The 22,991-nt window shown below is 39.6% G+C and overlaps 1 protein-coding gene across 1 annotated transcript; it reads left to right on the forward strand.

The window, feature by feature from the left end:
* The first annotated feature begins 8,201 nt into the window (after positions 1 to 8,201).
* LOC145009062 (GDSL esterase/lipase At3g62280-like) lies at positions 8,202 to 9,856 on the forward strand. The gene is made up of 5 exons (XM_078967722.1): positions 8,202 to 8,521; positions 8,670 to 8,855; positions 8,917 to 9,080; positions 9,158 to 9,428; positions 9,513 to 9,856. Exons 1-5 carry the CDS (start codon positions 8,272 to 8,274, stop codon positions 9,725 to 9,727), a joined length of 1,086 nt encoding a protein of 361 aa, XP_078823848.1. The 5' UTR covers positions 8,202 to 8,271; the 3' UTR covers positions 9,728 to 9,856.
* Positions 9,857 to 22,991: the final 13,135 nt, after the last annotated feature.

Here is a 22,991-nt window from a genome sequence, read left to right on the forward strand (position 1 = left end):
CAGTATAATCTCCTTGTACTGTTAAATTTAAGATCGGTCGAGAATTAGCCGACGGAGTCAAAATGAAAGTTGTAGATCTTATTATTACCTACGCGTGGATATAAAGAACGTCAAAAACGGAGGTCATATGTGAAAGTTACGGATTTTAGAAGTCAGAAGTGTGCTGTGCGAAAATGGGTGATGTGGTACAATCTTGACCATTGCTTTCTCCCCAAGGCTTGCCACCAGATGGTGACATGTGGCACCAAGTTTAGCCACATTTCACCCTATAAATACCACCTCTCTCACCCTCATTTTCTTCACATCTTTCCCATTCTTTCTTCTCTTTACTCTCTCTCTCTCTCTAGAACCTCTCTCTAGCTCCGAAATCCCCCGGAAAGCCTAGGGAACCTCCCTAGCACGAGGCGGAAGCTCCGGTGTGCTCGACGGCTCCGAGAAGAAGAGCTTTTCGACTCGGAAACGCTGCTCCAAGCAAATCCTGGTTTTCTATAAAACCCGCTGTAAGTGAGCTACGCCTACGCTATTTTTAATATAGCTTTTATTTAATTATAGTAACGTTATTAGGAACTTATAATAAATACTTGGGCTATTATTATGGGTTATATAAGTATTTTTTGACGCTTATATAATAATAATAATAGCTAGACTATTAATTAGTCTCGACGAATAATAAACTAAACTCTAGTGGTAATAATACTAGGTTTCGTCGAAGAAAATTCTTTTTAAGAAGCGAAGCGCTGTCTGAGTTCGGAATCACCACCTTTTCAGGTGAGTGCATAGTTACTTTCAGCTTACACATAAATATGAAGTATTTAATATAAATTACGTGCTATGTGTGAATATTATCTGAATACTTGCTATCTATGCTGGATGAACGTTTTATACATGTTTTCAAAGATTTAAACTGTATATGTATTTTATATCTACAAAATGTGTTGGGTAAAACATGGGTAGATGTAATAGTTGCTGTGTGACAAAATAAAATAATGAGAGGCCTCGTTATAGATGTTATTGATGATCCAGTCATCTAGCGGAGTATAGATGACGACCACGGACTATTCTAGACAGTCCAGTGGAACACTAGCAGGCTCGCAACCTGTAGGTGTTTATTTGAACTGTGTGCTCACTAGATGTACTCCATCCCCCACATGGTTTCCTATTAGGACATTTATTGCTGAGGAATCCCCTTATCCGTAGTGTCGGTCCCGATGATGATCCTTAGGCTAGGTCCCTTATGATAGGTGTTTAGGGACGTAAAGTGAGGATAACGGGAACGGGTAATCGGGTTATTGTTGATTGATGAAATTAATAAACTTATTTATTGTGGGTTGAAAACCCTATGTGCTCACCAGGCTCCCAAGCCTGACCCACTCAGTTTTATGTATTACAGGTAGTGGCGCTTGAGCATATATATGATGTTTGGACGAGGGATTACAGATATAGGCCTGTAGATATGAAATAATGTAGTAAGGCTTGTATTGTACTGTTTATGCTTTTGATCTGTACGAACATGACATCCCGAGTCTTTTAATGAAATACATTTCTATGGAAATGCTTTTGATAAATCTTTATCATGTTATTGTTTTGGGACAAATTCCGCAACACTTTTATTTAAAATGTTACTCTGATTTTTAAACAAAGCATAAACAAACCGGTCTTTTCTGGCCGTGATTTTGGGGATGTCACAGAAGGTATTAAGTCGTTCTCTCCTTTAGATCTAGTATGGTTGTGAGTTTTGGGGGTTTTATAGCCATGATTAGCTACCCCTTTTTAGTTAAAATCCAGATCTGAAGTTGCTACTTCGGATCTAAGCATATTATGGTCTTGAGAAGCATAAAGTATCTGCCCTTGAGTTGATTATGGAACCTCTTTGCCTTAAACCCTAGTTTATGGTGTATTTTGCCTAGATCTCCTTCTCTACACGTAAAGTTTGCAACTTTACGTGAGGAATAGGCTTGGGAATGGTAGATCTACAGTTTGAAGTCCATGCATGACTCAAAAGTCCTCTGCATGTAAGGAGATCTGAATGGACTCGGCGAGTCCTTTGAGTGGACTCGGCGAGTAGCATGAAGAGTAGGAGCAACTCGACGAGTAGGATGAACAGCGCGCCGAGTCAGATGAAGATTGCCTGGTACTCGGCGAGTCTGTTCTTGGACTCGGCGACTCAGGTCGCGATACCCCAAACCCTTCAAGTTGAGACTCGAATCAGTGAGTCGAGTGGAGACTCGTTGAGTTGGACAGGTTAGGACATAGAAATCGATAGACTCAGCGAGTTGAGACGCGAAAGGAAGGACTTTGAATATATGAACTCGGTGAGTCAGTAGGTTGACTTGGCGAGTAGGGTTGACCTGGGAGGTTGACCTTGACCAGGACTTTGACTTTGGCCAGAGTTGACTTGGTTGTCTCTCGGGGGTCAGTTAGACTCAGTGTTGCTTTGATATTGGTAGTTCGGGGAGCAAGGGGAGCAGGAGTTCAGAGAGTTGTCGGGCAGCAGCTAGTGAGATCATCAGCAAGTTCAGCCAGTGCAAGTGAGTTTCCCTTTGTGTGAATGGGTCTAAGGCCACAATGTCGACCCATGTAGTTATGAGTAGAAGGCCCGAGGGTTAGCCCTAGGCATAATATGCTAGTATGACATTCAGGACGAGGTCCATTAATAGCGGGTGGGTGCCCAAGGATTTGTTTATATGATAGTTTATACTTGTTGTCTGTATGATACATGTATGTGCCTGGTAAGGAGGTGAGTGTGGGCGAGGTCCCGTATCTCACCAATAGCAGAGTGTGAATGGGGTTCCACATCTCATTAGTAGCAGAACAGGGGTAAGGCCCAAGTTAGGGAAGGAGTGAGAGTGGGTTGGGCCCATATCTCACTACTAGTAGGAGCGTGGACGGGGATTCCATGACTCATCAGTAGCATGACTAGGGCGAGGCCCAGGATAGGCGAGGCCTTAGGACAGGATCAGTCGTATGAGTTTAGCTTATGTGTTGTGATATGTTTATGTGTTATTATTTGATTGCGGGCGAGGCCTTGAGATATGTTTATTTGTTATTATTTGTTGGCGGGCGAGGCCCTGTGACAGGTGAGGCCTAAGTGAAACAGATCTATATCCGAGCGGGGCTCGAAGCCAGGCGGGGCTTGGAGCGGCGGGGCCGTTATAGCGGGCGAGGCCCGAGGCAGGGTTGTTCTCAAAAGTATTAAATTCTGAGTTTTAGGGATGATACCTAATTTACCCTTATGATATTTGTTAAAAACCCATACAGACCATTCGGACTTCTCTTAATTACGAGATTGTAATTAAAAATCTTAGCCCTTAAAACTTTTGATAGAGTGGTGCACTTTTAGTTCTCGGGTTCTCGGGAAACTTTGAGTCATATATATATATATATATATATATATATATATATATATATATATATATATATATATATATAAGTTAATTAAGAAGTTAAATAACTGCCAATTTGGTTAGGCCAAACACCGCAACCTTTAACTAACCAACGTAACCCTTAAAGTAGAGACCAAGTCTAGATAATACCACTTATTAACTAGGCCTGACAATTGGGTTGGGTTCGGGTTGACGGGTCATAATACATTGACCCAACCCAACCCATATAATATATGGGTTGGTGGCTTAGCAGGACACGGGTTGGCGGGTTGAAAACATCAACCCAACCCAGCTCATATAACCTATATAAGTATATGGGTTTGTGGGTCAGTGGGTTGAACCCAACCCGTATAACCCATTTAATAAGCAACACATTTTAAAATAAAATTAAAAAAATACAAATAAAATGAAGTCATAAAGTCTTAAACATCCAACATAAAGTCATAAATAGGAGGGACGACGACGAATGGTGTGCGACAACCGGAGGACGAGAAGATGAGTGGTGTGCGTGCGTGCGATACTGCGACAGTCGATGACTCGATGCCTCAATCGACTGAGACGCGGGAGACACGGAGTCGTGAGTTTGGAGAGTGAAGACTGAATTTCTTTTTTAATAGGGGCTTCTTAAGGGCTAGGGTACGCTAAGTCGACTTGAAAAAGTTTTGTAGTTTTGGAATTCGGAAAACGATTAAATGATAATCAAATATTCAAAACTAATAAATAATTAAATATATTTTTTAAACATTATATATATATATATATATGAGAAAATTGAATTTATCCTTAAGGGTATATAAGCTTAGGTACCCAAACCCATCATAAAACGTCATTTTTTTTATATATTCATTATAATGTTCTTAAACATCAATCCTAACTTGATTTACTTTCAAGATTTTCAAAATTTCACTATTATCTTCCTCTTACATCATATTTTTTGCCAAACACCTATTAGGTTATATATATATATATATATATATATATATATATATATATATATATATATATATATATATATATATATATATATATATATATATTAGTTTAAAATGAAAATTATATGAGAGGAAGATAAATGTGAAATTATAAAAATTTTGGAAGTAAATCAAGTTAGAAGTTTAATTATAAGAACATTGCGCAATTACAATGTATATATATCATACAAAATGGCATAGTATGGTGAGTTTGGGTACCTAAGTTTATATATCCTTATGGGTATATTTATTTTTCCCATATATATATATATATATATATATATATATATATATATATACACACACACACACACTAGTTTATAACCCGTGGGAACCACGGTTATAAAATTAATTAAAATTTTATAATAAAAATTTATAATTATTAATCAATTGTTTTAAATAAGTCATTTTAAATAAATTATTAATTAAGAGATATATCAAAATTTTAAAGTTATTGTAACGACCAAAAATTTCAACAAATTTTAACTTTTCAAAAACAACCCATTTTAATAATGTTATTACAAAAAGGTTTTCAATACATTTATTATCAGAGTATTTCCCAAAACCATAACATAAAACACAAACAGAAGGAGCGGTACGATCACGTCTTTGTCTTGCCACAGTCTCCTGAAGAACCTGAAAAACATTAAACCACAACTGTATACCCGAAAGCTTAGTGAGATACCCCCAAAATACCAACCACATATACCACACACATAACACACTATATCATATCGAATCACAGAACAGTCATGCATATCAGGTCTACTGTGTGAGTAGTCCGCCGCATCGGCCAACAGTCCACCTGGTCCACCCTCCGCGTCTAGCCATATACATCGAGTCTGCAGTGTGGTTGGTCTGCCTGCACCGGGTCTTCAATCCACCTGGTCCACTCTCTGAGTCTACAGTATGACTGGTCCGCCCACACCGGGCCTTCAGTCGGCCTGGTCCACTCTCCGAGCCTCAGCACGTCTGGTCCGCCCTCGTGGGCCTACAGTCTATCCGGACCCCTCGCTGGGCCTTCGGAATAACCGGTCCGCCCTGGGTATGTTGGCCTACAACACAAAGCAGGTCCCGCCTCAACCCAAACCCCACTCAAACAATCATGTGCACATAAACATACAATCATACAACAATTCACAATCAATCAAACCGATCTAGAAGATCATGTAACACAACATACTCTAAGCAGAATACCAACCTATTTACTAGGATACCGACCTTAACAAGGTCTCTAACGAATACCATCCTAACTACCAGGATGCAAACATAGTAAACAACAACATTACGACAATACCCAGATTACAATCTGATAAAGGGCCGACCTTGGTGCCTTAGACCCTGTTGATATAGTGAGGATAACTCACCTCGCAACTGCTGACTGGAAAGATAAGACCGAGATGTTCCAACCGCTGACGCGATCTCCACCACTGGCTAACACCAACATTGAACTCAAAACAAAAGCCAACAATTACTAAAATGCCCCTGGAAGTCAACTGGTTAACCCTTGGTCAAAGTCAAAGTCAAAGTCATCCTCCTGACTGACTCTACTCGCCGAGTCAACCTAATGACTCGTCGAGTCCCCATGCTCATAACTTCCCCAATCCGCGACTCAACTCGCCGAGTCACCCAGAGACTCGTCGAGTCCCACAACTCTGAGTCCCCTCTCACTCACTCACCGAGTCCTCCCTTGACTCACTGATTCATGGCTTCACCAGAAGAAGTTTGGATCTCATGACCAGACTCGCCGAGTCCAAGAACAAACTCGCCGAGTCCAAGGCCATCTTCAACCTACTCGCCGAGTTGTTCTTCCAACTCGCCGAGTTTCAGTCCATCTTCAAGCAACTCGCCGAGTACACCTTTGTGACTCGCCAAGTGCCTCTAGATCTTAACCCATGCGAAAGATTTTCAGGCCATGCAGATGATTCAAAACATAGATCTACCCTTATACAACCCATCCATCACGTAAAGTGGCAAACTTTACGTGAATCCAAAGAGATCTAGGCATTTTACACTCTAGGGCTAGGGTTTGGGACAATATAGCTTCACCAAACACTCAAGAACAGGGACTTTAATGCACTCTAGACCTTCTCCATTCTAGATCTGAGGTGGCAACCTCAGATCTATCCTTCAAACTCTAAATACCACAAGCCAAACTTCCCACACATCCCAAAAATGATGAATCTAGATGAATAGCAACCCAAAAACGAGATAATACCTCAAAAGGAAGCCCCAATCAGCAAGGAAATCCGAATCTAAGCAAAGCCCCTTGCTCCAAGCCTCCTAACTCTCCAAGATCTTCCTCCAAATCACTTCTCCCAAGCTCAAATGCACTCAAATCCTTTACAATCACGCTTCTAGGGTTTTCTGGACTTCAAGGGAAGGTAAGGAGGCTGGGGAGAGGGTATAATGCCCTTTATATAGGGCTCATCCCCCGAAATTATGGTTTTCTTCGCACAACGCCTACTCGCCGAGTCCAGCCTTAGACTCGCCGAGTTGGCCACTTAACACACAACCTGAGTCGCGACCCTACTTGCCGAGTTAGCCCATGAACTCACCGAGTTGCCCTTCAAATTTACACTTTGAACCCCGAACTTGCACTCCTGGACTCGGAATGTTACAATTATTATGACTTCAAGTTTAACATATAATTTGAAAATGTAAATTTGAATTTTGAAATGAGTTGCCTAATATATCTACATGACACATGACATAATATTAAATGAGAAGTTGTATTAGAGTGAAACTTGGCAAAAGGAGGTTAAAACTATTCATTTATTAGGTGTGAGACCCGTGTAATACACGGGGTTTTTTTTTTTTTTTTTTTTTTAATTTTTTTTTAATATATTTTGTTAAGCATTACATGTTTAATAATTTACAAAAGTGAATTTGAAAGAATATCAATATTAGCTGTGAATAAACCAATTTTTGCAAGGTTTCTACAAATTATCGTAAATTCAAAATGGATTGCCCGAAAATTATGTTTTTCAATTAAGAAAGTTGATTTGAATTTAAATTGAATTTAATACATTAATGGACAAATTATGTGAAGATTTATGGAGACATTTAAGTTTCCTTATTCTGTTTATTATATTTTTAGATTAGATTTTTTTATAATTTAATAACAAACCAAAAAAACCACAATTTACCAAGTGGATTTAAATGAAATTGAAAAAATTAAAAAAATGATATGTAGCAAAAAAACCTTCATTTATTAAATAGGATTAGAATATATATATATATATATATATATATATATATATATATATATATATATATATATATATATATATATATATATATATATATATATATATATATATATATATATATATAATCAGTTTGACGGGTTGACCCGTAAACCCAAACAAGTAACCTAACCCAACCCATGAAATAAACGGGTTGACGGGTCAAAAATCTCAACCCAAACTCATTTATTTTCGTGTTGGGTCAATGTCGGGTTACGGGTTGGATCGAAGATTGTCACCCCTATTATTAAGAGATGCCTATTCCTAAAAATGTTTTATAAATCTAAGAGTATATGTAAACGCACGCCCCCTTGGCCCCTTGTTCGCTAGGCTTTGGCTCCTTAATTTTACAATATACATCCTGCAACTTGATGTATTTAATTCCTCAACTGGTGGTGATCCACATGCATGCATGTTCCTTTCCTTTGTAATATATATATATATATATATATATATATATATATATATATATATATATATATATATATATATATATATATATATATATATATATATATATATATATATATATATATATAAAAGTTTATGCGTGCAACTTGATTTTATAAATAATTCCTGAAATGATGGTCATCAACATGTGTATATATTGAGATGAAGGTTTTGAGCAAAAGATTGGAACTAAAGAGACAGATTAGGTAGTGGTTTGAGATGGATATGAAGAAGAGGCTGGTAATATTATGGGTCTGTATGGTGTTAGTGTTAGGTATGTCGGGGTCCACCAGAGCAAGAGCAAGAGCGAGACCAGCTATTCGTATAATTAACTTTGGTGACTCAAATTCCGACACTGGAGGAGTGCTGGCCGGTGCAGGACTTCCCATTGGCCTTCCACACGGCATTACCTTCTTTCACAGAGGCACCGGCCGTTTTGGTGATGGTCGCCTCATCATTGATTTTTTCTGTAAGTCTCTCTCTCTCTCTCTCTCTCTCTCTCTCTCTCTCATCATATATATATATATATATATATATATATATATATATATATATATATATATATATATATAATATCTTTATCTGGTAAATTTGATGAATTTTGATTCTTGAAACAGGTGAACATCTGAAGCTGAGCTATTTGAGCCCATATCTGGAGTCCTTGGCACCAAATTTTACGAGTGGCGTAAATTTTGCAGTAGCTGGAGCCATGACTCTACCACAATTTGTACCTTTTCAGCTTGATGTTCAGGTTCGCCAATTCGTGCACTTCAAGAATCGGTCACTTGAACTCCTTTCCCTCGGTATGTATGCATTACTTGCTTTGTGCATGTTATCTGTTTTCTTTAATTTGGATGATAACAGGTTCTGGGAACTTTATCAATGAAGATGGATTCCATAGTGCAGTTTACATGATAGATATAGGACAAAATGATCTACTGGTCGCACTATATGCAGCAAATCTCAGTTATGCCCCAGTTGCAGCCAAAATTCCATCTTTTATAGCAGAAATCAAACTAGCTGTTCAAGTGAGTATCTCTTGATTTCATTTCATCTTGTTTACTGTTTTAACTAGATGTATGATTGAAAAATATGTGAAATGCAGACGTTATACCAGTATGGTGGTAGAAAGTTCTGGATACACAACACCGGGCCACTGGGTTGTGCTCCTAAAGAGCTTGCATTACATGCACACAATGCTACAGACCTTGACAAAATTGGATGCTTCCGTGTCCACAACGATTTAGCAAAACTTTTTAACAAAGGTTTACATAAAATGTGCAAAGAGTTGAGGTCGTTATTGAAAGATGCAGTTATTGTGTATGTGGATGTGTACAGCATCAAATACAATCTCTTCGCAGAGCCCTCAAAATATGGTAATAAAGCAACCCACACCCACACACATCTTATAGTGTGCGAATGATAATGAGACTAACGGTGGTTTGTGGGTTGGTTGACAGGATTTGTAGAACCATTCAAGGCATGCTGTGGGTATGGAGGGCCTCCCAACAATTACAATGTGAAAGCCACATGCGGGCAACCGGGGTACAGCATATGCAATAATGTAACATCAGCCATCGTATGGGATGGTGTCCACTACACAGAAGCTGCAAATAGTGTAGTTGCTGCTACAATTCTCTCCAGGTCATCACTAAAACTAGAGCAGTTGACTTGATGGATGGGATATTAGACTTTAATAAAGCAATAATATGAGATTTAGTTCAATTTTAGGTACTTGAAACTAAATGAATGCATATCTAAACTCAAATACTTACAGTTATTGAATTCGAATGAGATTTTTCAATTTAGAGGCATACAAATTGGGACATCGGAATGGGTCTGCATGAATTTTTTCTACCTAATTAATTGTTCCACTGAGCTTTCAAATCTAGTCAGGTACATATTGGGATCAAGAGAGGCAATGGTAAAGTGATGTAGCTGCTGTCTCTTTCTGGATTTGAGGAGGATGGTGTGTGTGTTTTGCAATACAAGAACAATCAAACTTCAACCCAAAACACACAATGTTTACCAACAATTGCAAAACTGGGCTTAACGTGCAATGCCCTAATACTTGATTTTAATACGTATAAACAACACTCAACAATATTGAGAGCGTGTATGGATAAAACCCTAGAATTTGTAGTCCCCCGTCAGTGGCGGGGAGCGACCTGCGAATCCAATTTCAGGGATTGTGGCTTGCATAAATCGCGTATGAATTCGGGATTTCCCGTCCAGTAGTCCAGATGTGACCTGGGATTTTAAAGGCATCATCAGTTAACAGTGTGGCTTTCGAAATAAGGCGACTGAAGATCATTATAATCTCTTCTTGGCCTAATTGACTTGTGCCAATGCTTCTGATCTCCGTCTCAGAATCAGCTCGTAAATTAGAGATATATATCGCTAAATAAATAGTTTTTAGGTATTAGTTTATTGTTTACTAGTTATAAGTTTACTGTTTTACTGGTTTATAACCCGCCGGGTTTTTATGTAAATTCATTAAAGGGAAAAGAAGGAAATTTTGATAGAAAGAAAGGGAGGTGAAGAAAAATATTCATTATTCTGTGTTTCCGAGTTCGAAGGAAATGAAAGGAAAGGAAAGGAAAATTTTTAGCTTTTGTGTCCCGAATCAGGAGGAAAAAGAAAATAAATTTAAAATTTTCCTTCCCTCACTTTCTTCCCAAATCTGTCCAATTTGGGAGATAAATTTGGAAGGAAAATATAACTTTAAAATTCTTTCCCTCCCATCACTCTCATTCCATTAATGAAACTCAGGAACACGATTTTCCTTCGACACCCCTCACTTTCCCTTCGTATCCTCCCATTTCTCTCTTTAAGTGGAACTCGGGAACAAGGCGTAAGAACCATAGTTATAAAATTAATTAAATTTTCATAATAAAAAATTAAAATTATTAATCAAATATTTTAAATAAATTATTACTTAAAATATATTTTTTTAGGTATATAAAATTATAATCGTTGATTTAAACAAATACGTGAAATTATATCACCTTATAATTTGTATTGATTTTATTTTATTTTTAATCTAATGTTATTAATTTAATATAATTAAATCGAAGAAATTTAAATTTAAAATTTAAAGTGAAGAATCAATTATTAATTTAATATAATTAAATAAGAAATTTAAAATGGATAATTAATAGGTTGACAAGTAGCATGATAAGAGACATATAATATTAATGATGGATTCTAATATTATGACACTTGTCAATAGAAGAATAAACCTATTTATTTATTAGAATATAGAGATAGAGATTTGCTTATTGCGGTAGTAATAAACACTTCTTTAAAATATGTTTGGATTAGCTTATTGCGGTGGAAATAAGCAATAAACAATAAACATTTTAATTGTTTGACAAACAAAACATCTTATATGAGTAAAATGATTAATAAGCATTTCCCTTGTGCTTATTTAAATCGGTTTATTTAGCTTATTCCTACCGCAATAAGCTGATTTTTAAAGACTCCTATCCAAACACTTAAATTTGCTTATTGCGGTGAGATTAAGCAATAAACAATAAACAACATATTTTTTCCCTATCCAAACACCCTCTGAATATTGGATAAATGGTAAACCCTAAAATAAAAACATTAGCGGGTGTTGGGATAAGTTTTCAAAATAGTTTATTAGTTTTAAAATACTTTATCTATCTAAAAAAACACATTATTCAAAAGTAGCCCACAAAATAGTAGATTGATCAGGATTGACTACGGTCAATGCAAGTTGCCTATGGTCAACAGTCGAAAACTACTTTTTTGTGGCAATGTTGCGGTCCATTGGTCCATAGTATATAATGTATAATCTGTCAGATTAGGTTATTTTAACTATTATTTTTTTGGTTTTACCTACTTTTTTCTCTCAATAGAGTACCCAAAGAACAACGAGGTACATCCATTTTTTATCAAAATTTTACCATATTGTTGATTAGGAGTAGTTTTTGTATATTGGGCTAATTATTTAAAAAAACAAAAAAATATATTAAAACCGTAGGTTTCATATGAAACCTACGGTGTACAAGTGCACAATGCACAGATTGTACAATGTGGACTTGTACACTGTAGGTTCCGTATGAAGCCTACGATTTTATTTTAATTTTTTTCGTTTTTTTAATTTATTGTAACCTCGTATATAGCACCCAAAAATTTCAAGCAAATTTAAACTTTTAAAAACACATCAAATTCATCAAACATAACAACTATGTTTTCAAAATATTATTTATCAGAGTATATCCCAAAAACATAAACCTAAAGTGAGGAGCTAGCTGTACGATCATGCCTTCACCTTACCGCGATCCCCTGAGGTACCTGAAACAATAAACTGAAACTGTAAGCGGGAAAGCTTAGTGAGTTACCCCCAAAATACCGATACTCATACAGTCCACACAATCATATAATAAATTGAACAAATCAGCACATAACGGGTCCACAGCCATACAGACTGTAATACCCACAAACCCACAGTATGAGTCTCCCTCAGCCCGTAACTGGAATGCTCCTAGAGTTTGTTGGCTACCGCACGAAGCAGTACAACCTCAACCCATCCCATATAACAAACACATAAATCATAAGAATCGAGCATGCAATAATCTTATAACATCACAGGTAGTCCTACAGACCTACCTAACAGGCATAACCACTAGCATGCAACACTAAGTCGTACTCAGCATCTAACACGACTCAAGATAACATATCAAATGGGCCGACCTTAGTGCCTTAGACCCCTTAGTATAGTGAGGATAACTCACCTTGCTAGAGAGTCGAATATGATGTATCAAATGTTTCCCAACCTTACTCCCGAACACCAACCTAACCAGATCCACCATAAATTCGAGTTACCTAAACTGCCCTCATAAGGTTCTGGTCCCCTCTGGTCAAACTCAACAGTTAACAGTTAACTAATTATGTTGACCTGACTTGTCGAGTGCAACATCCAAATCTTCGAGTCCATAACATTCTATTACTCCGAGTAAACTCATCAGACTCGTCGAGTCATCCTTAAGACCCACCGAGTTCAGTTGCGACTCAGAACTCGAAAACCCTGGTATGACTCGTCGATTCAGATCATCTGACTCGTCGAGTTCACACAACCTAATCCATAATCCATCGATTTAGAGTTAATCAATCGTTCCAGTATGTAGATAGGGGTTCCGAGGGTGCAGTAGCAACGTAAAGTTGCTACCTTTACGTACTTGCATGGCTATGGAATCTCAAAAGGCAATAAACAAGCATGAAATGGGGATTAAGTCACAAAAGGGAAGTTTATTCACTTCCATAACTTGACTCTATGAATCTATGATCCAAGAAGAGTCCAGATCTGAAGTGGAAACTTCAGATCCAGCTCCTCCACCTCAAAAGGCTCCCTAATACGGCAAAAGCCCCAAATCTTCACCCACATGAGATCTAGAAAGCATTTGAGTCAAGAAAACGAATTGATACCTCTAAATGAAACTAGAGAGGACAAGTTACAAATTCACACAAGCTCTCTTGTTGCTACCTTCTTATCTTCAAGTCCTCTCCATCAAATCTACTTTCCAAGCCTTGAAATCCTCACAAAATGGCACACACTCGTTTAGGGTTTTTGTTGGACTCTCTAGAGGTTGTGGAGAGTCACAAGGAGGCTAATGATCCCTTAAATAGGGTGCTAAACCCGAAGAATTAGGGTTTCCTCTACCAGCTCTGACTCGTCGAGTCTATCACTTAATGATGTGGCCGATCACGCTGCTACTCGACGAGTTAGGGCATAGACTCGTCGAGTAGGCCCATAAATTAATAAAATTTATATAATAACTCATACCTGAGAGTCGGGGCGTTACAATTCTCCCCCACTTGATCTAGACTTCGTCCCCGAAGTCTGCTGCTGCTGTAAACAACTGCAGGTAATGCTCCTGTATTTCAGCCTCCGGCTCCCAATTCCATTCGGACCCCTTTCGATGCTCCCACTGTACCTTCACCAGAGGTATCTCCTTGTTCCGTAAGACTTTCATCTTTTTCTCCAATATAGCTACTGGCCTCTCAACGTAATTCAAGCGCTCATCGACTTAAATATCACCCAACGATACCACTGCCTCTTGATCCATGATGCACTTTCGCAGCTGCGAAACGTGAAGGTGCTGTGAATACGGATAATCTCATCTGGCATATCTAGTCTGTATGCCACCTTGTCGAATCTGGTAACGACACTGAATGGTCCAATATATCGGGGACCCAATTTCCCCCTCTTCCAGAAACAGATTACGCCCTTCCAGGGTGAGACCTTCAGAAGCACCATATCCCCGACCTGAAACTCCAACTCAGATCGGCATATGTCAGCGTAACTCTTCTGCCAACTCTGCGCGGTCTACAGTCGTTGTCTGAGCTGCTGAATCATTTCAGTGGTTTGCAAAACCACCTCCGTCCTACACATCACCCTATGTCTGACCTCACCCCAACAGACCAGGGTACGACATCTCCAGCCTTACAACAGCTCATAAGGCGGGGCGCCAATGCTGGAATGAAAGTTGTTGCTGTATGAAAACTCAGCAAGGGGTAGGTAGGAATCCCAACTCCCACCAAAATCTATAGCGCAGGCTCTCAACATATCCTTGAGAGTCTGTATGGTCCGCTCACCCTGGTCATTTGTCTGCAGATGGAAAGTTGTGCTAAAGTGCAACCGTGTGCCCAAATCCTTGTGAAACTTCTGCCAAAACCAAGAAGTGAACCTAACATTTCGATCAGAAATGATGGATACCGGAACCCCGTGACGAGCTACAATCTCACTAACATATAAATCAGCCAATTTCTCGGCTGAGGAGCTCTCCCGTATAGGCAGGAAATAGGAACTCTTGGTCAATCGATCCACAATAACCCATATAGCATCATACCCCTTGCCGTCCTTGGCAACTTGGTAATCAAATCCATGGTGATATGTTCCCATTTCCATATGGAAATCTCGAGAGGCTGCAATCTACCATGAGGTCTCTGATGCTCAGCCTTAACCATTCGACATGTCAAGCACCTCTCAACATACCAGGCGATCTCTCGCTTCATACATGGCCACCAGTAACTCAAACTTAGGTCTCTGTACATCTTGGTGGCCCCCGGATGGATAGAGAAACGATGTCACACCCTAAAACCACGAACAACGGAAACGTTCACGGGTGGAGGACGTCATGTACAGTATCACAACAGTGTAAAATAGTAAACAAGCAACAACATCCTCCATTGCATTATAAGTAAAATTTTAACACATGTGTGTTCTTTCATTGTAATAAGACACCAAAAATACATAATCAAAATAAAAGACAAGACTTGTCTGCTCCGTCTTCTCAAAACCTGGCCACCGTACCTATCTACTGATGACCTGAGAATACAAGTTATTTTGAAAGAGAGTATCAGCTTTAAAGCTGGTGAATTCATAAGTATTTAAGTGTCATTGTCTTGCTTTGATAAACTGTTATGAATGTCATGTAAAAACCTTAAGTAAGACAGTTGATATACGTATGAACAACCCTAAGAAATCCCTTATTTCCTACTAGTATGAAATGTAGTCTTCTACCAAGACCCGAATGTTTTGTTATGACAATGTAGTCTTCTACCAAGACCTGAATGTTTTGTAAGTAAAATAATAGTTTTTCCTTCTTTTTGACTACTACGAACAGTAATTGGTCTAACTCATCGTTTATGTGAATATATCACAAAATAAAGTAAATAGGAAAAATATAACCATGTAAGTGTTATCCCTGGATACCAGGACTAACACGCCATCGCAGTAAGCGATATGAATAACCTAATGAACATCCGAAGATTGTCCAATTGTCCTCTGTAGCAGCAGCAGGTTAGAGGAAGGGTTAGTCCCGTAGCCGACTCCTAATATAAGTGGTAACCTAATGATCATCCGAAGATTTTCATCTCATCCTCTGTTGCAACAGTAGGATGGAGGAATGGTTAGTTTCGATATCAATCTATCTATTATAAGTGATAACCTTAGACATCCATGGATGTTCATCACCCAGTGGTTCTAACAGCTGGGTTCCGGAATGGTTAGTCCCGTCTAGACATCCTGTCGAACAGGGATAGGCAGTAAAATTTACACAGAAGGTACGAATAAATCTTCCTCATAACTCTAGGTACAAGTATCCAGGTAAGTGAATACAGGATAATGTATCTACGTAACAGTACTCATGTATGTTATTCATGTATCATGTAAGCATATGTAAACGTACTCATGTATCATGTAATCATATATAAATGTACTCATGTATCAGGTAATGTACTTGTGTAGACTCATGAATGAACCGACTCTTGTGTGATTCCTTGTAATAGGAATAATTTTTGATGTCTTCAAATTATCCCTATGATAATTTACTGAAAGGTAATTGATTATTCAAGTAGGTTTATACACTTTTACTACTCAAGGGTGTGGTAAACTAAATGAAAGATGACAACTATAACATCAATACATATATAAGAATATAAGTGTATATGCATAGTTTAGTTCAAGAATGTAAAATGGTTTTGTAAGATATCTAAGGATTTTGAACAAATATAAAAAGTGACTTGATGTCATTTTGATAAGCATTTCAAAAGTAATACATTTGATAACAAAGTATTTTAAAGATAGAAACCCATTTCATGCATCACATTTTGTAGTATGTGAAATTCGTTGAATGAAAACACAGTTATAAAATACATATAAATGATTTAATAACATGTTGTTTTCTACTTGTATTCGCCCCCATTAAAGCACTTAAAATCTTTTAAAACATTGATTAGGGGTATAAACTCACCTGTAGAAGGTGATTTGGATGAACTGGACGGTGTAGGATTGTTAGGTGTCAAGTGAGGGCTTGTACACACACTACGATCCTAATGAACATATAATCACACATATATGTACCAAATTAGTCTTAAATTACTAATTGATAATGTTAAGACATCATAGAACATAATAAACACTTTATATAAGTGTTTTAAGCCCTAAGGATTGCATCTAAGCCATTGTGGGACAAGGTACTTGGGTTTAGGGTTCCAAAGGACCCTATATATGAGTTTACTCTCCATATACCATCACACATGGAGTTTACGGTTGTAAAATCTTGAGTTTACGGCCGTAAACTCCCAACCTTGGTGGTATTTTGTGTTTTGAAGTTCTAAATGATCCCTAGAATTATTCCAACTTGGTGGTTCAATTCTTGGAAGGGTTTAAGGCATAGATACACCCCTTTGAGGAGTTTACGGCCCTAAGGCCATTTCCCTTAGAGTTTGCGGCCGTAAACTCTTAAGGATGGGTGTTTTTGATGCTTTCAATTCTCTTGCACAAGTCGTATAGGTTCTAGACTTTTATTCCAAGCATATGTAGGCCTTTGACACACTTTGGTGCCCTTTAATCATGTTTACGGCCCAAGAACCATGTCATGGCCGTAAACTCACTTTGGAAGGTGTTTTTGATGTGGTTAAGGCCCTTGGTTAAATGGGAACAAGTCTATGTAAATGCCTATGGCTTTAGGTGCCTCAAAAGCACACTTTTGTGCATGATTTTGGAGTTCACGGTCCAAGATCCTCTTGGGCCGTGAACTCCCATGTGTTTGTGTTTCTTGGTTGTTTTCTTGTCCCTAACACACATATATATGAGTCTAAGGTAGTAGCATAAGACAAGGGACGATCTAGGCTTTGTTTCGGGAGTTTACCGCCCAAGAACACCTTGGGGAGTAAACTCCTAAATCTAGTGATTTAGCCTTCTAAATCATGTTATAAACACATATAAAGCTTTCTACCACTACTTGAAAGAGTTACTCACGTTTTGGTATAAAAACCTGAAGATCCGTGAGAGAGAAAATGGCTTTTCTCTAGTTAGAAATGCGAATAATGAATAAATTTGGTTCAGAATTCTATTTATAGTCCTGATATTTTTGGCAGAAAATATTTTATTCCCAAAATGATCTCTAATATAATAGAGTGTTGGAATAACAGTGTTGCACAAAACTCTAGTGCATCCACTCTCCTGATATTTCTTGAAGTGTAAACCCTGAATTACTCAAACTTACACGAAAAAGTCTGAAACTTAACTGTGACTGCTATAACTTCTATTGAAGTGATATAGTTTGTACAGAATGGAAATTTTGGGTTGTCACATCATCCCCCCGTTAGAAGGAATTTCATCCCGAAATTAGAAGTTAAGCAATTAAGAAGTTACAAATAACTAAGTGAAAAGGTGAGGGTATTTTAGTTTCATCTGATCCTCTCGTTCCCAAGTGAATTCGGGTCCACGCTTTGCGTTCCAGCGCACCTTCACTATCGGGATATGACTCTGCTTTGTTTGCTTGACCTCTCGGTCCATGATCTCTACTGGTTCCTCCACGAAGTTGAGGCTCTCTTTGATCTTGATCTTGTCGGGTGGAATAACAAGAGTCTCGTCGGATAGACACTTTTTCAAGTTCGAGACGTGGAAGGTAGGATGTACGTTAGTGAGTTCGTGCGGTAGATTGAGTTTGTAAGCTACAGGGCCGATTCCTGCGAGAATCTTGAAAGGCCCTATGTATCTTGGATTGAGCTTCCCACGCTTTCCAAAGCATATCAAGCCTTTCCAGGGTGAGACCTTCAGTAGGACTCGGTCGCCCACCTGAAATTCCAATGGTTTCCTTCGCTTGTCAGCGTAGCTTTTATATCGGTCTCTAGAGGCTTTTAATCGTTCACGAATTTGAACGATCTTCTCTGTCGTTTCCCGAATGATCTCCGGACCCGTGAGAGTGCTTTCGGGAACTCGTCCCTTAGCTAACTGGGTATCACCCACCTCAGCCCAGAACAGAGGGGATATGCACTTTCAGCCATAGAAGGCCTTGAATGGAGCTGGCTTTATTCTCGTGTGATAACTGTTGTTGTAGGAAAATTCAACGAGAGGTAAATGGGTATCCCAAGCTTTTCCAAAGTCAATCACACAGGCACGCAACATATCTTCTAAGGTTTGAATAGTTCTCTTACTTTGCCCGTCGGTCTGTGGATGGTAGGCTGTACTCATGTCCAGCCTAGTTCCTAGGGAGCTTTGTAATGACTGCCAGAACCTCGAAGTGAATCTACTATCTCTGTTCGAGATAATAGATAAAGGAACACCGTGCAGCCTTACAATTTCCCTAATGTAAGTCCTGGTAAGTTTCTCCATCTTGTCTGTTTCTTTGATTGGCAAGAAGTGTGCAGACTTGGTCAATCTATTGACGATGACCCATATGGAATCAAGTCCACCCGTCGTCTTGGGCAACTTGGTTATGTAGTCCATAGTGATCTGCTCCCACTTCCATTCTGGTATCTCTGGTTGTTGTAAGAGACCGGAGGGTTTCTGGTATTCGACATTGACCTTTGCGCAAGTAAGGCATTTACTCACAAATGTAGCAATATCTGCTTTCATGTTAGGCCACCAGTATAACTTTTTAGGATCCAGATACATCTTATCTGAACCGGGGTGGACGGAATAACGAGTGTTGTGAGCTTTCATCATGACCAAGTCTCTGAAGCCACTGTGTTTCGGTGTCCAGATCCGATCCATGAGGTATAAGGCTCCGCCACCCTTGACTTCCAAGTTCTTATCCATCCCTCTAAAGGGATTCACCTGCCACGTTTTCAGGTTTCAAAGCGTCGAGCTGAGCCTCCTTAATTTGCGCTGACAAGTGTGAATGGATAGTTAGAGTCAAAGATTTGACTCTACGACCAATATATTCTTTCCGACTCAGGGCATCGACTACTACATTGGCTTTACCCGGATGATAATGAATTTCACACTCGTAATCACTGAGTAGCTCTACCCACCGTTGTTGTCTCATGTTGAGCTCTTTCTGGTCTAAGATGTGTTGTAGACTCTTGTGGTCTGTAAAGATCGTGCTTTTTGTACCATACAGGTAGTGTCTCTAGATCTTTAGAGCAAATACGACTGCTCCTAGTTCAAGATCATGTGTGGTGTAGTTAACCTCATGTGTCTTCAGCTGTCTCGAGGCATAGGCTATGACTTTACCTCGCTGCATCAGAACACATCCAAGTCCTTGATTGGATGCATCACAATACACAATGAATTCTTCTATCCCTTTGGGGAGGGATAGTATCAGTGCGGTACACAAGGCTCGTTTGAGCGTTTGGAACGCTCTTTCCTGTTTCTCTACCCAGTCAAAGGTCACGCCTTTCTGGGTCAGGGTTGTTAGAGGTTTCGCTATGCTGGAGATGTTCTAGATGAACCTGCGATAGTAGCCAGCTAGACCTAGAAATTGACGAATTTATGTAGGTGTCTTCGGTGCTGACCAGTTCTCAATGGCCTTGATTTTGGAAGGGTCCACGTGTATTCCTTCTTTGCTAACAACATGGCCCAGAAATTCGACTCGTCGGATCCAAAATTCGCACTTGGAGAACTTCGCATAGAGCTTCTCTGCTTGCAATGTTTCTAAGACTCTACGGAGATGTTGACTATGTTCCTCCTTACTTCGAGAGTAGATGAGTATGTCATCAATGAAGACGATGACGAACTGATCCAAGTAAGGACGACACACCCTATTCATCAGATCCATGAATACGGCGGGCACGTTTGTTAATCCGAATGGCATCACTACAAACTCGTAGTGTCCATAACGAGTTCGGAAGGTTGTTTTGGGAACATCCTCCTCTAACACTCATAGTTGGTGATATCCGGATCGTAGATCTATCTTCGAGAAGTAGTTGGCTCCTTGAAGTTGATCAAATAAATCGCCAATGCGGGGCAAGGGATAACGATTTTTAATGGTAAGTTTGTTGAGTTCTCTATAGTCGAGGCACATGCGAAACGATCCATCTTTCTTCTTGACGAACAAGACCGGTGCTCCCCATGGTGAGAAGCTTGGCCTAATGAATCCCTTCTTGAGAAGTTCGTTAAGTTGACTGGAAAGTTCCTGCATCTCGGCCGGTGCCAGACGATAAGGAAATTTGGCTACTGGGGTAGCTCCTAGCACTAAGTCGATTCTGAACTCGACTTGGTGTTGCGGTGGTAAATCGGGAAGTTCTTCTGGGAAGATGTCAGGAAAGTCGCATACTTCAGGGATTTTCTGAATGTCTTTCATTTCTTGACTCGTATTGAGGACGTGTGCGAGGAATGCATGATATTCCTTTCGCAAGCACTTCTGGGCTTGAATGCACGAAATGATACGAAGGCTCGTACTAGGTTTGTCGCCGTAGATAACTAATGTTTCATTGTTAGGAAGGTTAAGACGAACTGCTTTTTCAAAGCACATGATGTCGGCGCGAAGAAGACTCAACCAATCCATACCGATGATAACGTCGAAACATTTAATTTGGACTGGCATGAGATTTATCTTGAAAGTATGGCCATCTAAAGTTAAAGTACAACCTACGTATATGCAGTTACTACTCTCCGTTTTCCCGTTAGCTATTTCTACCGTGAATGAATTATCTAATGCACAAGGTTTTTGTTTAAGCAGGTGTGCAAATTTGTGGCTTACGAAACTTTTCTCTGCTCCATTGTCGAAAAGTATGCAAGCATATGAGTTATCGAGGAGAAACGTACTAGTAACTATCGTAGGATCAGCTACCTCTTCCTCGTGCCCTAGGGCCATAACTCTTCCTACTCCTCCAGCCATCCCCGCTTTAGGGCAGTTCCTCTTGTAGTGGCCCACTTCGCCATAACCGTAGCAAGTTTGGCCCATACCGACGTTAGGAACCTGGGCGGCCTGAGCTGTTAGAGTCTTGTAGAAACGGACTGTGTGTCCCTTCCTGTTGCAGTTAGAGCACTGCATCTCCTTGCAAGGTCCGTGGTGGTGGAAGTTGCACTTGGTGCACTTCGGAAGGGTTCCAGCATATGTTTTTGCTGGTAAGGGGTTCGCAGGGACAACAGGAGTTACTGTGGCAACATTGATTGCCACAAGTTGTTGTCTTTTGGAGGATTCCTGCGAAGCCCCTTTTTTCCTCTTGTTCGACCCCTTCTTGTGATTGTCGGGGTTGGACTTTTGTGGTACGGATGCAGGGATTGTTGGGTTCCTGTGTTTCCCGTGGTCTATGAGAGACTGTTCCAGCTCCTTGGCACTATCAAAAGTGACAGGCTTGGAGGCTAACACACTTGACTAGATCTGGGGCGACAGTCCCTATATGTATCTCTCTATTTTCTTGCTCTCCAGAGAAACCATGTCAGGGCATAGGATTGCCAGATCACAGAACCTATTCGTGTAGGTTCCTATGTCGGATCCAACCATTTGCAGGCTCTAGAGTTCCTGCTCGAGTTTTTGTATTTATCCCCGAGGACAGTACTCTCTCATCAACATGTCCTTCAAGTGTTCCCAGCTGATGGGATATGCCACCACCAGAGTCAGGTATTTAACATGGCCGTTCCACCATGTTAGTGTCATGTCAGAGAAGGTACAAGCTGCGAACTTGACCTTGTTGCTTTCTTGGCAAGCGCAGATTTCAAAGAAAAATTCCATCTTTTCAATCCACTGCCTTAACACCATAACCCCACCAGTACCATTGAAGCTGCAGGGTTTGGCATTTGTGAAGTCTTTATAGGTGCATTCCCAAGGGTGTCCATGGCTTTCGCCGTGGTTCGAGGGAGGTGCACCTGTTCCCGATCCACTAGGGACAGGAGTGTTGATTGTTGACACAGCAGCTGCAACTGCTGCTGTGAAAGCTGCCTGCAACATGTTGGCATCGAAGGGGTTAGGTGGTTGAGGAGGTTGATGTTGTGGTGGTGGTGGAGGTGGTGGTATCGGTGCTTCGTTGTTTGGATTACGCCTGGGATTTCTGCATGGCAGCATCTTTAACTATATGTTTAAAAGATGACGACATGGATAAGAATAAATGAATAATGACTGTGTCTCATGGACTAACTCCCCATAGCCCAACAACAAATGAATAGAATGACTAAATGAAGATGACAACATTTGGATAATAATTTCCATATGATTAGATATCTGTCAATAATATTG

Source organism: Lactuca saligna, chromosome 8 (genome assembly GCF_052625555.1).
Source record: "Lactuca saligna cultivar CGN05327 chromosome 8, ASM5262555v1, whole genome shotgun sequence".
NCBI lineage: Eukaryota > Viridiplantae > Streptophyta > Magnoliopsida > Asterales > Asteraceae > Lactuca > Lactuca saligna.

What these genes read in the sequence shown, in the direction of transcription:
- LOC145009062 (XM_078967722.1), top strand. Translation starts at nt 8,272, where the DNA reads ATGGATATGAAGAAGAGGCTGGTAATATTATGGGTCTGTATGGTGTTA. An exon ending in AAATCAAACTAGCTGTTCAA is followed by an intron (nt 9,081 to 9,157) that starts GTGAGTATCTCT and finishes TGTGAAATGCAG; the next exon opens with ACGTTATACCAGTATGGTGG. An exon ending in CGCAGAGCCCTCAAAATATG is followed by an intron (nt 9,429 to 9,512) that starts GTAATAAAGCAA and finishes GTTGGTTGACAG; the next exon opens with GATTTGTAGAACCATTCAAG.